Source organism: Corvus kubaryi, unplaced genomic scaffold (genome assembly GCF_017639235.1).
Source record: "Corvus kubaryi isolate FWS band 111438036 unplaced genomic scaffold, C.kubaryi_AGA036_p1.0 37172, whole genome shotgun sequence".
NCBI classification, from domain to species: Eukaryota; Metazoa; Chordata; class Aves; order Passeriformes; family Corvidae; genus Corvus; species Corvus kubaryi.
Genome location: NW_024581047.1, coordinates 1,293,534 through 1,308,270, shown reverse-complemented (window position 1 = coordinate 1,308,270; position 14,737 = coordinate 1,293,534). Strand labels below are relative to the sequence as shown.

Sequence of the window (14,737 nt, the reverse complement as noted above, 5' to 3'; positions counted from 1 at the left end):
AGTGTTCTTCTGCCTTTGTGACAGGAAGTCGTAGCTTTCCTTCCCTCTCGTGCTGTTTTAAAACAAAGCCCGTGCCATGGGGTAGCGCTCCCGCGCCGCGGGGAGGCTCCGGCCGGGCTCGGCTGCAGCGCTGGGCCCTCCCTGCCCGCGCTCGGGGTGGGAAGGGCGGGCGCAGCCCCGCCTTCCGCTGAACACAAGGCGCTCCGGCCGAGAACCGGGCTGGTGGGGGCTGGGCTGGCTGGGCCCCCGGCTGACGGCAGCTTCTGCAGCTCCTCGGCCTCCCCGGGCTGGGCAAAGGTTGGTGCGGCTCCCGCCGAGTCCAAGGGTTGCTCGTCTGGGGAGGCTCGAGATTCCTGCAGCTGGGCGGGCGGGAGACGAGCGAGCGTCTGCAGGTTTGTGCTGCCTTTCTTAGCATAGGAATGTGGAAGGCCGTGACCAAGCGGAAAGATTTAATCTGCTTTAGCGTTATGATTTACTAAAGTACTTTTTGCCTTTTGCAGGCACGAATTGAAGACTTCCTGATCAGGGATTCAGCAACTCTGTTCCTTAGGGAGTCATTCCTACCTATCAACAATACCAGGTTAGGCTGCTGCTAGAAATGAGATAATAAAAGCTTGGTTAATAAGCTTTTCATGCCTGCTCTTCTGAACAGACTGAGTGCATCTCTCTAACAGTCTTTCTTTGGAGTGGCTGCAGCCTAAGTAGTTCATAAGCTACGATGTAAGAAACCCGAGCTGGCAAGGGGGGTTGGTTTTCTTTACTTGTTTAATAAATGTGGGAAACTCTTCTCCAGTAGCTGAATGTATTTTTTTGCAGTGATTACTGCTTCTGATGTCAGATTACAGATCAGATCATCCAGCTTTTCTTTTTCTCCTAGAGACACAATGTCTTCTGGAAATGATTGTCAACTCCAGACCTTGACCAAACCAACACTTGGTGAGAAAGAGGCAGCTGAATTGGTTGACAGGGTGTTTGGATTGAAGGTATCTTGGGTCAGGCCACTCCCCAGCTATGATGATCAGAACTTCCATGTGCGTGTCTCAGCTGAAGGTGCTGATGAGTATGTCCTCAAAATCACCAATTCAGAAGACAGCCAGGAGCCTGACCTCATTGAAGCGCAGACCCAGGCCATGATGTTTCTCAGTGCTGAAGGCTTCCCTTCACCTACTCCTTATCTCACAAAAGATGGTAACATACTGTCTCTGGAGTCGGGAGGTGAGCCATTGTGGGCACCTTTGAGAGTGGGCACCTGAGAGCAGGTGCCCACTCTCACCCTTAGCTCGGCAGTAGCTTGCTATATGGCACACCATGTATGTGCTAAAGGGAAACTCTAGGCTTGTGTTTCAATAGTAGGGATATATATCAGGTGACCTGTGTTCCAGCCATAATAGTCCAAACTTAAAATACCAGAAGCAAAGCAACTCAGAGTAATAATTAACTAGGAAAACACTTCAGTTTAACAAATTGGAGAAAACATTTATCTGATGTCTGTGTTCATGCACAAGAAATGTTAAAAAACGCTTCATTGACTACATGGTGCTCGAAATTATTTGCCTGCAGAGTGGTGTAAAATACAGTTCTAGCCCATCTCTGAAGCCAGAGTAAATTGCTTTAAGTGTTTGGAAGAAAAATTGTGTTGGCATTTAGCTTTTACTGTCACTGTAACTTCCATACAACATTTGGGATTCCTGAGACCTGTTCTGCTGCAAAACTTTACGTGGGTGTGCGCGGGCACTGTAGGAACCCTGCCTAGTGCTGAGTTGGGTCCAAGCACGAGAACTAAAGATCCAGCATAGATTTTGTAAGTGTGTTAAGATTTGTACATTATTATACAACATTCTGGTAAATCAAATCTTTGCATGAAATCTGTTTTATGAGCTACATCTGACAACTTCTATACTGGGATAAACGTTTTTTGCCTCTTGCATTAATTAATACTCAATAGCACATATCGGAGTGACTGACTGCATGTGTCCTTGTCAGATACTAGACCTGGGAGCAAGAAGTACGTGGTCAGACTGCTGACTTACCTGCCAGGTACACCAGTAGCAAAAATTGCTACCAATGCTCAGATTCTGTATGAGATCGGGAAGTTCGCTGCCAGGGTGGATAAAGTGCTCTCAGAGGTGAGTTCTCATGCTTCAGCCTCAGACTTCTCTCTTAATCAATGTCTCTTCAGTATTCGCTCACGTGCTTGCTGCCTGCTTTTCTGACCTGCACAATGCAAGTTGGTGACTGCAGATGTCAGTTTGATTCATGGCTCAGGTGCCAGCCTCCGAGCTGGCTGCTACTTAAAGCCTTTCTCCAAGTACATGGCAAGTGACTTGGTACTGATGATCCTTCTGCAATGCATTTTTGTACCACAGAGAGATAAGGAGTTCTTTTTACTTATGCAAAGCTCACCTGTTAGTGTTTCAAACCTGGCAAATAGAGGAGAATGAACCCTAGGGATCTTGTATTAGAAGAATGCCAAGCTTGTTTTAAAGGATTTTTGCATAGTGCACAGCTGGCTGATCTATTACTTTGAATTCCTTTTGACTTGTTGACTTTCTCCTCATCATTAGCAATGTGACCATTTCACATTGGTAGCAGCTGGTACCCTCCCTACAGTGCCAGCTGTGCCAACAAACAGGGATCTGTGACACTTCTCATTTGCATTGCTTCCACTTAAATAGTTTTAGTGCAGAATAAGTTCTGTCTTTACTCTGTAGTTATACGGGACAATAAGGCTGATCAATCAGCCAGTAATTAAGTTTGATGCATGAAAGAACTCACATTATTTATTAACCTTTCATTAACCTTTTCTTCTCATGTTCTGGCTACCAGCTTCAGACAGTTATGAAATGTGAATTGCCAGTTTTACTAACCATATTCTTAAATTACAGGAGCATTTTTCAGTTGGGGAAGATAACTTACTGTTGCCTTCTTACACACTGGTCACACTCTTATAATTAAAATAAGTCTCAAAATATGCCTGTGACTCGTCCTGCCAAGGAGGAAGTAGTTAATGAGAAGCAATTCTGATGGAAAAGGCTCTTTATTCCCTTAACATATGGATTATCATCCACCAAGGTGGTTTAGGCTCAATCTTGTTCTTCACCTGTTCATACGCTGTCCACTTTTGACTACCATTTAGTGATCTTTAAGAGCCTTAATTACAAGCATAGTTTTTGGGTTTTTTCTTAAAAGGAAGCCAGCTACTCTTGTGGGAAGCTTTTTTTTATTTGCCCTATGCACTGATCAAATCTGGCCCAGAGGTAACCTTAATAAGCATCTGAGGAGTCCAAGATAAGCATGGGATGTGCAGTGGGAGAGATGCTTTTCCCCTCTGAATGTCACTTTCCAAACCATCTCTTCCATTTGCTAGTGAGAGAAAGGTCAAGGACCTTGTTTGTTTAAAGTAGCGAGACCTGGATGTACAAAGGCAAATTTCCATAAGAACAAAGCCATGGTCAGTGTCTCCATAAACTACTGTGCTCAGGATTTTTCACACACCAGCTGTTCCTAAGGCTTGTCCCCCAAAGGTCTCACCTTTAAAAGCACAGAGTATGCCTGTTCCCAGCACACTGGCAGGTTTTCTGTCTCTGGTGCTCCCACAGCTTTCTGCAGCACCAGCTGTGCAGGCTGAGCTCTGCCAGAGGGGGACTCTGACCTTGGCAGAGGCTCAAAGTTGCCACATAATGTCACCCTATGGACAGTCAACAGCAATTTTAGATTATTAAAATGACAAATTACTTAAGATAACCTTTGTACCTAAAACATGGGGAAAAAGCCATTCAGGCTGTATGTAGATACTAAGATGCTTGCCTTAATCATTCTTCAGGTTATTTTTTACTCTTTACTATTAAAGCAATAGTCCAAGTCATAGTGTTTCTCAGTCTTATTAGAAACCTGTTATAATTAATAGGGGTTTTGAATCAAGCCCTTTAATCATGAAGTCAGCATTTTTTTCTTATGGCCTACATTATTGTGTGCTTTTTCCAAAGAAATTCCAGCACCCATCAGTCAAAAGTCTGCATCGAGGTCAGTTCATTTGGAACCTGGCAAATGTTCCTCTTCTAGATCAGTACATTTATGCCTTGGGCCAGAACAAATACCGTGCAGTGGTGGAGCAAGTTATTGAGCAGTTTAAAGGCAAAGTAATACCCAAGCTAAGCAGTTTCCGAGCCTGTGAGTATTTTATTCTTATTGTAATTATGTTGAACTGAGACACAGAAATTTCTTACAGGACTTTAGGTCTGTGGAAAAGGAAAACAAAAATGGCAAACAAAGTATATCTCTTTTCCCTAGCTTAGACTTGGACAAATATTGTGCTGAATGTGCACAGCACAGAGTAAGCCAAGAGGAATGTTCCGTCTAGTCAGGATCAATTCTTTGTTTCTGATGAGTTTGCTCCCACTTAAGGCTATGATTTTCATGCTGTTATATCAGCTTTCTAAATATATATGGAATACAGTACTACTGTAAAAAAGGCCCATATAAGTACTTAATCATATTTTTGGAATTCAATTGACATTGATACTGATGATGATGATGTGACAGTTCTACAGTTGGAAAGTACTATTGTGCATTTGCAAACACGTAGTGTATTGCAGGTCACACCAGCCTGGAGTGAGATCTTGTAACACTCCCTCTTACCCATTGCTGTCAGTCATCTGGCAGTGCAGTGGAGGTTCATGGGAAGCAGTAAAGGTGTGAAAGGCAGCACTTGATGCTGCAAGGGACTAGTGTGGTTTTGTACTCGAGTGTTAGTTTGATGTGCATCTTCTCAAAGCTGTTTCAGCTGTTTAATAATTATTAAATACTTTTTCTATTTCTTCTGTGTTTAGGTATCAATCACGGCGACCTTAATGACCACAACATTCTAGTAGACTCTAGTTCTGCTTCCCTGGAGAACCCCCAGTACAGAGTGTCTGGCATCCTGGACTTCAGCGACATGAGTTATGGGTATTACGTGTTTGAGGTTGCGATAGCCATCATGTACATGATGATTGAGAGCCCAGACCCTCTGAGCGTTGGGGGACATGTTCTCGCAGGGTTTGAGAGTGTTGTGCCACTCACCGTCGAGGAGAGAGGTGCCCTCTTCCTCCTGGTGAGTGGGAGGTTTGCACAGTCCCTCGTCATTGCTGCCCACACGGCTCTGCTGTACCCGGAAAACAAGGAGTACCTCACAATCACAGCCAAAACTGGTTGGAAACATTTGATGACAATGTTCGAAGTGGGCCAGGAAGCTGTGGAGAAGACGTGGTTTGAGACTGCCCAGGCGTACATGCACCACGCACCTGCCCCGTAGGTCCGTGGCCGCTGAGGTGCTGAGGGTGACACTGGACTGAATAAAGGCAATAAAGGCAGCGCTGCCCGGGCTGAATGGGGCGCGTCCCCCGCGCTGTTTCTGCGGGCAGGGGCCGGGCCAGGCTCGTCCCCCTGGCAGAGAAGCGGGAGAGGAAGCCATTACCGCCCTCACGGCGGGCACTGGGGCGTGGCCGTTACCCGCCCTCACGCCGGGGGTGTGGTGTGACCCTTACCTGCCCTCACAGGGCGGGAGCAGGGCTGTTACTCGCCCTCACACCGGGGGTGTGGTGTGACCACTACCTGCCCTCACACCGGGGGTGTGGTGTGACCACTACCTGCCCTCACAGGGCGGGAGCAGGGCTGTTACTCGCCCTCACACCGGGGGTGTGGTGTGACCACTACCTGCCCTCACACCGGGGGTGTGGTGTGACCACTACCTGCCCTCACAGGTCCGGGGGAGCCGTTTCCCGCTCCTTTCGGGGGAGCGCGGGCACGCGCACGTCACGCAGCGGACGATGCGCGCCAGCCCCGCCCCGCGGCGAGAGGGACGGGCGCAAGCCCCGCCCCAGGCCGGCACGCAGCACCGCGCAGGCGAGGCGGCCATTTCCGGCGCGGCGGTGAAGATTCGGGCGCGGCCGCAGCGCCCGGTTCTTGCCCGCCGGCCGGGCCTCGGCCCCTCCCCCGCCCGGCCTATCGGTTCCTTCCGGCCCGCCGTGAGTGAGGACGGGCGGCGGGTGGGCGATGGGGCGCGGACGTGTCTCTGCGCGGTGCGGAAGGCGGCGCGGCCCTCGCACTCCGCCGCGCTGAGGATGACTGTGCAGTGCGGGCGCGGGAGGCGGGCGGCAGCGCCCCCTGGGGCTGTGCCGGGGTGCGCTCGGTGCCGGCTCCCGGGGTTCCCGGTTCACGTGCCCTGTGCTCTCTTGCAGACCCAGTGCCGGTTCCCGTGCCGGTTCCCGTGCCCTCCTGCCGGCCCGCTGCTCTCTGCCCGCGGGGCGTCCCCGGCACCATGGTGAGTGACCCGCCTTCCCAGGGGCTTTGCTGAGCCGCGGGTCCTGCCGAGTCACGGCCCGGGCGGGGGCGGCGGGCGGCGGTCACACTGCAGGGGCTGGGCTGCGGGCATCAGTGACCAGCCTGGTCACCGAGTGGGTGGGTCTGTTATACAGGGGCTTTAGAGCGTTGGTGACAGGAGACTGGTGATACTTACTGAGCTATTCCTTTTACAGTCTCGAAGATACGACTCCAGAACTACCATATTTTCTCCGGAAGGTATTTTTTAACCCGACACTTTTCAGTAAATTCTGACTGTTCTATCCATCTTCTCAAAACTATCAAAACACTTGCACAAAGGGTGGTTTGAAGCATGTTTCTGTCTGAATATAAGTTACAGAAATCATATTTACCCACACCCAGTTCTGTAGGAACAACAAGGGTCCAAAGTGGGCACTTTCAAATTCGTTCTAATTGAAGCAATAATGAGACCTTGTACCATTAATAATATCACCTGCCATGTTTTTGAAATAACCATTTATCTTTTGTTTGAGTATGGTTATGAGTATGGGTTATGAGTATGGTCCCCTGAGAATGGATAATAACCTGCTGGTGCAATCACACCTCTCCTTGTTACTCTTGCACATGCTGAAACAAGTACGTACAAACCATGTTTTCTTACTACTTAGATGGGATAAACTCAAGAAGTCCAATATTAAATATTTTCTTTGTTTATTGAAAATTTGTCTTGGCTCATTTTACTGCAGCGGAGAGCTCTTTAAATTTTTTCTTTTTTCTTTTTTTTTTAATAGAAAGGGTTTTTCTCCCCAGTGGCCATGTCCAGTATTACCTTATTTTCCTTCTCTGACTCCCTCCTTTTCAGCCAGTTAATTTTCTATTGACTGGTAACACACTGAAGAAGTAAGAGTAGATGGTACAATGAGCACTTGTCAGATTCTTGTAATTTTAAGTCACCTTGTGTAGTTGGTCTTGTTCAGTGTCATTTTTTGATGATAGGAATTTCAATCCTTTCCCAGGTCGCCTGTACCAGGTTGAATATGCAATGGAAGCCATCGGGCATGCAGGCACTTGCCTGGGAATTCTAGCAAATGATGGAGTTCTGCTGGCAGCAGAGAGGCGCAACATTCACAAGCTTCTTGATGAAGTGTTTTTCTCAGAGAAAATATACAAACTTAATGAGTAAGTTGAAATGATGGTTAAATGTCCAGTGATGTTATTAGCCACAAAGCACTGATTAGCACATAACCTGGTCTTATTTTATTTGAACTGTTAATAATCTTTTTGTTTGGCGTTTTAGACAAGTAGGACTATTTCGTCATTGTTCACTTCAGTAGTTCTTCTAAAGTAGAAGTATTGCTGGTTTGTATTTTTATCTCTAGGAGAATTTTCTAGGTGGAATAGCTTGTTTGTTGGTACTACACGATACAAAGTAATGGTATTTTAGCATTTAAAAAAACTGGGAAATACCAGTTTTACAAAATGCCATTGGGAGGCAGAATAAAGAATGCCCACAAAAATTACCATGCTATTTCAGCTCACCTTCTATGTCTCTGTTTTTCTTTGGTGACTCAAAAAGAACAAGATAACTGGGTAAAACATGCCTTAGGCTTCTTTGCCATAATTGTTGCAGAGATAAAATGTCTTTCTATTACCATTTCCTTTCTAGCTCCTGGAAGTTAAATTTGTGATGTCAGAGCAAGGAGTTTTATGGATTGTGCTTTCTTGTAGCAAGGGAGGTAGAGCTTCATCCTTGACAAAAGCTGCACATGAAACACAAATAGTTTTCCATCCTGTCAGCTTCCTATTCCACACTGATCTTGAAAGCATCTAGAATGGCAGGAAGAAGTGCTGGATTTTCAAGGAGGCAGTGTAATAGCACACTGGAGTAGTCACCTAAAACAGCCCTTCCATCTTTTGGAAAATTCGTAATTTCACGAATCCTTTTTGTGTAGTGAAAGCTTTGTAGCATATCAGATTGAGCTAAAGAGATTCTAAATTAAGAGCTAACAAAACAATCAAGCATTGAAGTGCTTATTTTTCTTAGGGTCCTATCAAGACCACTAAGTTTCAGTTACACAGATGCCATGTGTCAGCCAGCAACTCCCACTGAAGGCCTGTCACATCTGTGTGGCTCCTTTGGTGTTGTGGTGTGCTGTGTCAGGTGGCCTCCTGAGAGGCACCTGTATGTGCCTAATGGCTCTTGTAAAGCCACTCAGAATTTAATCATCCTTGGCACAACCCTCTTCTCAGAACTGTATGTATAACTAATATACTGACTCGCTGACTTTTGCTGTCCACCTTTGCTTTTAGCAAAAGGTTACGGATATTTCTGGTGTACCCTAAAGGCAGGAGCTGATTAACCTGTTTTGTATGGCAGCTGTGTAGTTTTATCAGAAAAGCCCGACAGTAGGTGCTCTGCTTGAATCCCTGTATAAAGACCTGACTGTTGGTTGGAGATTGACAGGAATTCAGTTAATTTGTATGCTTTTCTTGCAGGGATATGGCTTGCAGTGTTGCAGGAATAACTTCAGATGCCAATGTTCTAACAAATGAGCTGAGACTGATTGCACAGAGGTAGGTCTGCTGACAGCTAACATGGTTTCACTTGCCTGTGCTGTCACATTCAGCTCTCTTTATGCATTTGATCAGAATGAACATGCATTAGTAGATCAGAAGTAGATTGAAATAGAACAGCTAGATCAAAGAGGCTTTAACTTAGGAACTTGTTTCCTCTTAAATGTGATACAGGATATGGTCAGCAAAACAAGTTTTGAAACCTGGTATTTTTCTTCTTTGATATTAGGTATTTGTTACAGTATCAAGAGCCCATTCCTTGTGAACAACTAGTAACAGCACTGTGTGATATCAAGCAGGCTTATACACAGTTTGGAGGTAATGAAGTGTGATGAATCATTGTGTTACTAAATGTCTCAAGAACAATTCTCTTACATAATATGAAGGATCTAAGTCTGCGGACAGTCCTAGTGAATTCTGTTTAAAAAGTTATGCTTAGAAAAAAATAATTTAAGAGGGGAATGGGTAGTCATGGTTACTGTTTTTTGCTGCTGAGGCTTCTACTTTTTATTGCTCGGGAAATTGATGGCTGAGATGCTGGGCCATTGCATAGAATGCTTTGACTGCTCTTCCATTTAATGAATACCTTCAAAAGACCAGCAGAGAATTGTTTAGGCAACCTTTCAACATTTTGGGCCTATCCAGCGTAATGGCACAATGAATCAAAAGCAAGGCTGTATGTAGTGATATCAATATTGTACACTTAAAAAAAAATATTATTTCTGTGGCTCAAGCAACATATTAGAAAATGATATTGTAAGTAGTGTTCCTTAGTATGTGAACTGATGATTCTGTTGTTTTACATATATGTAGTGGGAGAGAATTTTAACTACCTGGCTTTTGACACTGCTAAGTTAAATGCTTTAACAGCTAAGCTACATACTTGAAATACTAAATTGTGATTTGAAGTCCTGAGATGATAAATTACAATTTGTGGAGACACAAATGAGCTGCTCTTAAGGTTAAATGGAATAAACCTCCGCTGCCTCCCACCCCGTGACTTAGAAAGAAATGCTGGCGTGCTTATCTCAAGCAACAGAAGTGCAGAACTCTCTGTTAAATCCTAGTTCACAGGAATAGATTGAAAAACGAAATCAAAGAAAGTAATTGTCACGACCAATCTTGTTACTAAATTTAGGTTGCTAATAGCCTTCTTTTCAACAGGAAAACGTCCTTTTGGTGTTTCATTGCTCTACATTGGCTGGGATAAGCATTATGGATTTCAGCTGTATCAAAGTGATCCTAGTGGAAATTATGGAGGGTGGAAAGCCACATGCATTGGGAATAACAGTGCTGTAAGTTCTGGGTGTTTTCTTCTCAAAAAGACAAGTTAAAAAGTGTAAATTGTACTGTATTAATTAAGCTGAATTGTTGATTATTAGTGCAGGAGAGATTTATAGGTAATTGTAGAAATGCTGCTGTTAACTCATGTGTTAGTATTATCTGGCAGAACCCCAACTGTTTGGTTGATTGCCCAAAGACACCATTTTAATTTCTGTGACATTTACAGGCAGCTGTGTCAATGCTGAAGCAAGACTACAAAGAAGGGGAAATGACCTTAAAGACTGCCCTGGCATTGGCCATTAAGGTTCTAAACAAAACCATGGATGTCAGCAAGCTCTCTGCTGAGAAAGGTGAGCGTTCGCTGATGGGACGGCACCCTCTGCTTAAACAAAGGGAACAGTGAGTGCACATATTCCAGATGTGGCTCCTGGAGTTTTAGTTGTCACAAAAAAACCCATTTTTAGAAGATGCAGCAGTTCTCAGCCTTAGCCTAAGAGGCATTCAGATAGCTTAGTCCAGGATGATCCCTGTTGGCCAGCTGCAGAGGTGAGGCTGCAGTTTGGGGATTGAAATGCCTGTGTGTCTGGGAGCAGAACCCCTGAGAGGAGCTACCCTGCTGCTGTGTTCTGCTGCAGGAGGGGACTGCGGGTGGCTGCCTCCAGCCAGGCTGCTTGGCAGAGGGAGGATTGGAGCCTTCTGCCTCACTGTCACTTATAATCTCAAACCTTGCCCTGCTGATGATTGCTCTGCCTAAATGCTGCTGTCTGTTCCATGTGTTTCAGTTGAAATTGCAACACTGACAAGAGAGAACGGAAAGACAGTAATAAGGGTTCTGAAGCAAAAGGAGGTGGAACAATTGATAAAACAACATGAGGAGGAGGAAGCAAAAGCTGAACGTGAAAAGAAGGAGAAAGAACAAAAAGAGAAGGATAAATAGTATATGAAATCAAGTGTTCTCTAGATAATAAAGGACCTGCTTCAGCAAAAGATAATCTGGATTTCTGTTCTGTAGAAGCCTACAACCTACAACTATGCCATGGAGGACCCAGAATTAGTTTTGATGAACCAGGTCCTTAGTCATCATTTAGATAATTAGTTTACTGCTCCTTACATTGACCAATAATTGCTTTAATTCTTGAACACTCTTTCTTTCATCTTCTATTTTTTATTATGGAATAAAATTTAAGAAGAATAGTGATGAGTGTCTTTATTTCCTCAGTAATGCCTGGATATGCACAATCTTGAGGAATTTAATTGCTTTAAACCATTAAAACAAGGTATATGCTAGTTGGTAAAGAACAAATATGGTGTTAGAATTGTTAGAATTTCATGTGTATGTGTGGGTTTTCCTTTTAAGGTAGTGAAAAGAGCTCCTAAGTTTGAAAAGTCATTTCACAAATACGGAATTAAAGTGTGCTGGCATGCCAAGTTTTAGTTTTGGCCTATTTTGTTCTATAGCAGGCTCTGTCAAACTGATGGTCTTGCAAGCAGTAGTGTTTTAAAAATGCCCTGTAGCAAATGTGTTCAGTTTATCATAGCCTTCACAAGTGCATGTGTTTTCTAAGGAATTAATCATACAACACTAGTTATATTCACACAAACTAGAAAGACATTTTACAAAGGCCACGTGAAAATGTTTTATCTTGTCAAAATACAAATAGGTAAGTAAAATAGTGCATGATTTTAGACCATGTTGACTATTTCACGTTTTATCCTGAAAGGAAATTGAGATGTTTTATATTTAGTGTAGTGTTGCTGATACTTCCCCAGTGAATCTGGTTCCTTTCTCTGACGCACCAGTCAAGAAAACTAATCAGTTAACCACCAAGAAATCATAATTGTGTATGAATTGGAAATTATAGTAGTTTTTGTCCAGCTTGCCCCTATACTGAATGCAAAACAGTATGATTGTCAGATTAGCAAAAATCTCTTTCTGAAAAAAAAATCATCTGGAGTGAACAAAAGAAATGAAAACAAGTTACTGAAAATTACTGTGCACCCATGCAGATACCAAAAGCAAAGTGAAAAGCCTGAGTGACATGCTTAAATGTGAGGTCTTGCTGAATTTCAAACTATGACAGTGGTGATCCAGCCCATTTGTGCCCACCCTGGATTGTATTGATCTTGTAGGTTGGTTGGTTTGGTTTGGTTTTCTTGCCCCAAAGGATACCTGATGTATACAGGATTTAATATGACTATTTAAAGAAACTGAGTGACTCTAAACAGTGTTTTGTTGGTTTTAATCCATCTCAGACATTTTTGACTAAAATGTACTTTGTCAACATGGCCAGAAATGACCCTTTCTCTTGACTAAACCCATTTTTGAGTTCACTGCTGAAGAGTCACTGTTGAGAACAGAGGGAAGGAATCTGACTGGAGATGTCTGTGCTGCAGCTTGTGTAGTTGTCCTGCACTCACTCTGGCAGCCTCTGTACAGAGAGGGAGGCTGTGGGTTCTTTGCAGGACCTGCTTGGTCATTATCTAAGTCTTGGTGCAGACCAATTGCTTTAGTCTTTTGCACTGAACTTAGACAGCACTTTGTTAATACTCAAATTTTATAGCTAATGAAAGTTCAACTGACTTTAATTAACTTACACCTTGTGCAACAGTAGGTCTTCCAAATAACAACATAGGAATGGTATTTTGTGTAACAAGTCCTGAATAGTTGCAGACAACATGCAATGGGTAATATTTAATCTCCATTATAAAGGATTGTATAAATACCTCAAGCTCCATTTTTATGTAGAAATCCAGTGCTCAATCTTTCTATTTTTTGATACCATGAATGCAATATATCAGCATCTTTTGCAGATTTCTGGATGATGGTTATACAGGTATTTGGAATATGCTCTAAAAGCAGCAATCCCAAAATGGAGTTTTTTCTCACTTTTCAAAGATTACTTGCAACAATAAGTGATAGATTCCAGCAATGCTTTCTGTCTTCTAGGAAACTTAAGAGCATCTGAACTTGTGTTCATCAATGTATATAGTCCATAAAAGGCAGTTCGTTTAGTGTAGTAGTGTAAGTATTATCAGATAGCTTAGAATATAGACTTACTAAAATATTTTTCTTAAATGCATCTTTTTCTAACAAAATGGGGATAACTCATATATGCATATCTTGGTTTAAAGAATTAACAATACCATTTCTTTGCCAAATATGGCACCATTTGCTGGTAAAGGAGAACTTTTTTAGATACTGTCATAATAAAAAGTTGGAATGACTTTAATATTCTGAACTGTACTGCATAATGTATTGAAGCATTGTGATAAATTTTAAAAGATTATTTATTTAAAGGTTTTGTTTGCATAAAGTGGAAGTATTGTCTAATACTTTATGAGTATAATCTTTGAACAGTAATTACCAATTTAATTTTAAAAACTATCATCTCTCCTGAGTGCCATTAATAGCTGATTGTGAGCTGAGCCTCAGTACTGCCTTGGAATAGGCAAGTAACTCTAGCTGGCAGTCATGTCCAAGATGTACAGCCAAGTTCTCCGAACCTAAATTTAATTTGTGATTCTTTTCTGCATTTGAGCCTAGGGCAGTAAGCAGATGCTGGAGATCTTTCATGATTAGAATCTTCCTGAGCCATCCGGACACTAATGCAAGTTCCTTACCTGTTCCTCCTGGAAATAAGAGCAGTATTTGACTGCATTGGCCTACTGTGTTGATTCTGGCTTTGTGTGTTTAAAAAAAAAAAAAAAAAAAAATCACCACCAACTGTGCCTTTTCTGGGAGTGGTTTGGGGATAAGTCGTAAGAACAGAAAAAATGATTCTGGCGATACATTTGAGGTATCTTTGCTAATCAAAATGATCTTCCTGTTCTTTGTATGTTTTTTTGGTGTACGTAGTGTTTACGTAGAGTTTACAGTGTATTACATAAGTATTTAAAATATTTAGCTATTGCTGTGGATTTAATGTTATTTTAAAACAAGAACTTCATGTGGTGCTGTGGAAGGTGACAGATTTTTCAAATTAGGTAAAAAGTATTTACTTAAAATTGTTTGCATAATATGATGTTTGTAAGCTTAAAAAACTGGATAGCTTATATCTCACTTGAGTGCATGATAGAACTTGTTAGGGCAAGTATGCAAATATTCACAAATAGATTGTCCTAAGGAATTGTAATGTGGTTTGTTATTCTAAGTAGTTTAGAGATAATGAAACTACCGCTTCTCCAGTAATTACCTGTGCTGTCTCTTGCATCTGTCAGTGTTTAAAAATAGTTAGCTTATTTTCTAGGTGACTGTATTCTGTTCAAATAAAGTCAAATTAACTTCCAAGACTGCTTGTTATATGACCTCTTTTAGGTATGCTTTCCTCTTCATCCAAATATTTTACTTTTCAGATACAAAAGCACCCAAACTAAGATGAAAAACAAAAGACTACCAATGTTAAATTTGACAGCTACTTCTGTTTTTTAATGGATTTCCAAGGTAATTATTTATTCTTTCTGTTCATAACCTTAAAATTAGGGATGATACTTCTCCACTGTGTTGTGAAAATGAATATAATGATTGAAAGATGTCAATGGTTTTAGAAGCCACAGGACTGTATGTGATACATAGGTAACA

The 14,737-nt window shown here is 42.6% G+C and overlaps 2 protein-coding genes across 3 annotated transcripts; both read left to right on the top strand.

Annotated features, from left to right (window-relative positions):
- The first annotated feature begins 48 nt into the window (after positions 1-48).
- HYKK (hydroxylysine kinase) lies at positions 49-6,301 on the top strand. Of its 2 annotated transcripts, XM_042021825.1 has the most exons (7): positions 49-392; positions 501-580; positions 878-1,215; positions 1,984-2,126; positions 3,987-4,170; positions 4,830-5,293; positions 6,219-6,301. In XM_042021825.1, the coding sequence occupies exons 3-6, from the start codon at positions 885-887 to the stop codon at positions 5,291-5,293; spliced, it is 1,122 nt and encodes a 373-aa protein (XP_041877759.1). In that variant the 5' UTR covers positions 49-392; positions 501-580; positions 878-884; the 3' UTR covers positions 6,219-6,301. The 2 variants fall into 2 exon arrangements, with proteins under 2 accessions (XP_041877759.1, XP_041877758.1); XM_042021824.1 differs by lacking the exon at positions 6,219-6,301 and having other exon boundaries at positions 4,830-5,368.
- On the top strand, positions 6,225-11,586 carry PSMA4 (proteasome 20S subunit alpha 4). Its single transcript, XM_042021826.1, has 8 exons — positions 6,225-6,301; positions 6,516-6,558; positions 7,317-7,479; positions 8,797-8,874; positions 9,104-9,192; positions 10,039-10,169; positions 10,385-10,508; positions 10,941-11,586. Exons 1-8 carry the CDS (start codon positions 6,299-6,301, stop codon positions 11,093-11,095), a joined length of 786 nt encoding a protein of 261 aa, XP_041877760.1. The 5' UTR covers positions 6,225-6,298; the 3' UTR covers positions 11,096-11,586.
- The last annotated feature ends 3,151 nt before the right edge of the window (positions 11,587-14,737 follow it).

What these genes read in the sequence shown, in the direction of transcription:
- PSMA4 (XM_042021826.1), top strand. An exon ending in TACCATATTTTCTCCGGAAG is followed by an intron (nt 6,559 to 7,316) that starts GTATTTTTTAAC and finishes ATCCTTTCCCAG; the next exon opens with GTCGCCTGTACCAGGTTGAA. An exon ending in AAAATATACAAACTTAATGA is followed by an intron (nt 7,480 to 8,796) that starts GTAAGTTGAAAT and finishes CTTTTCTTGCAG; the next exon opens with GGATATGGCTTGCAGTGTTG.
- HYKK (XM_042021825.1), top strand. Translation starts at nt 885, where the DNA reads ATGTCTTCTGGAAATGATTGTCAACTCCAGACCTTGACCAAACCAACA. An exon ending in ACTGTCTCTGGAGTCGGGAG is followed by an intron (nt 1,216 to 1,983) that starts GTGAGCCATTGT and finishes TGTCCTTGTCAG; the next exon opens with ATACTAGACCTGGGAGCAAG. An exon ending in TGGATAAAGTGCTCTCAGAG is followed by an intron (nt 2,127 to 3,986) that starts GTGAGTTCTCAT and finishes CTTTTTCCAAAG; the next exon opens with AAATTCCAGCACCCATCAGT.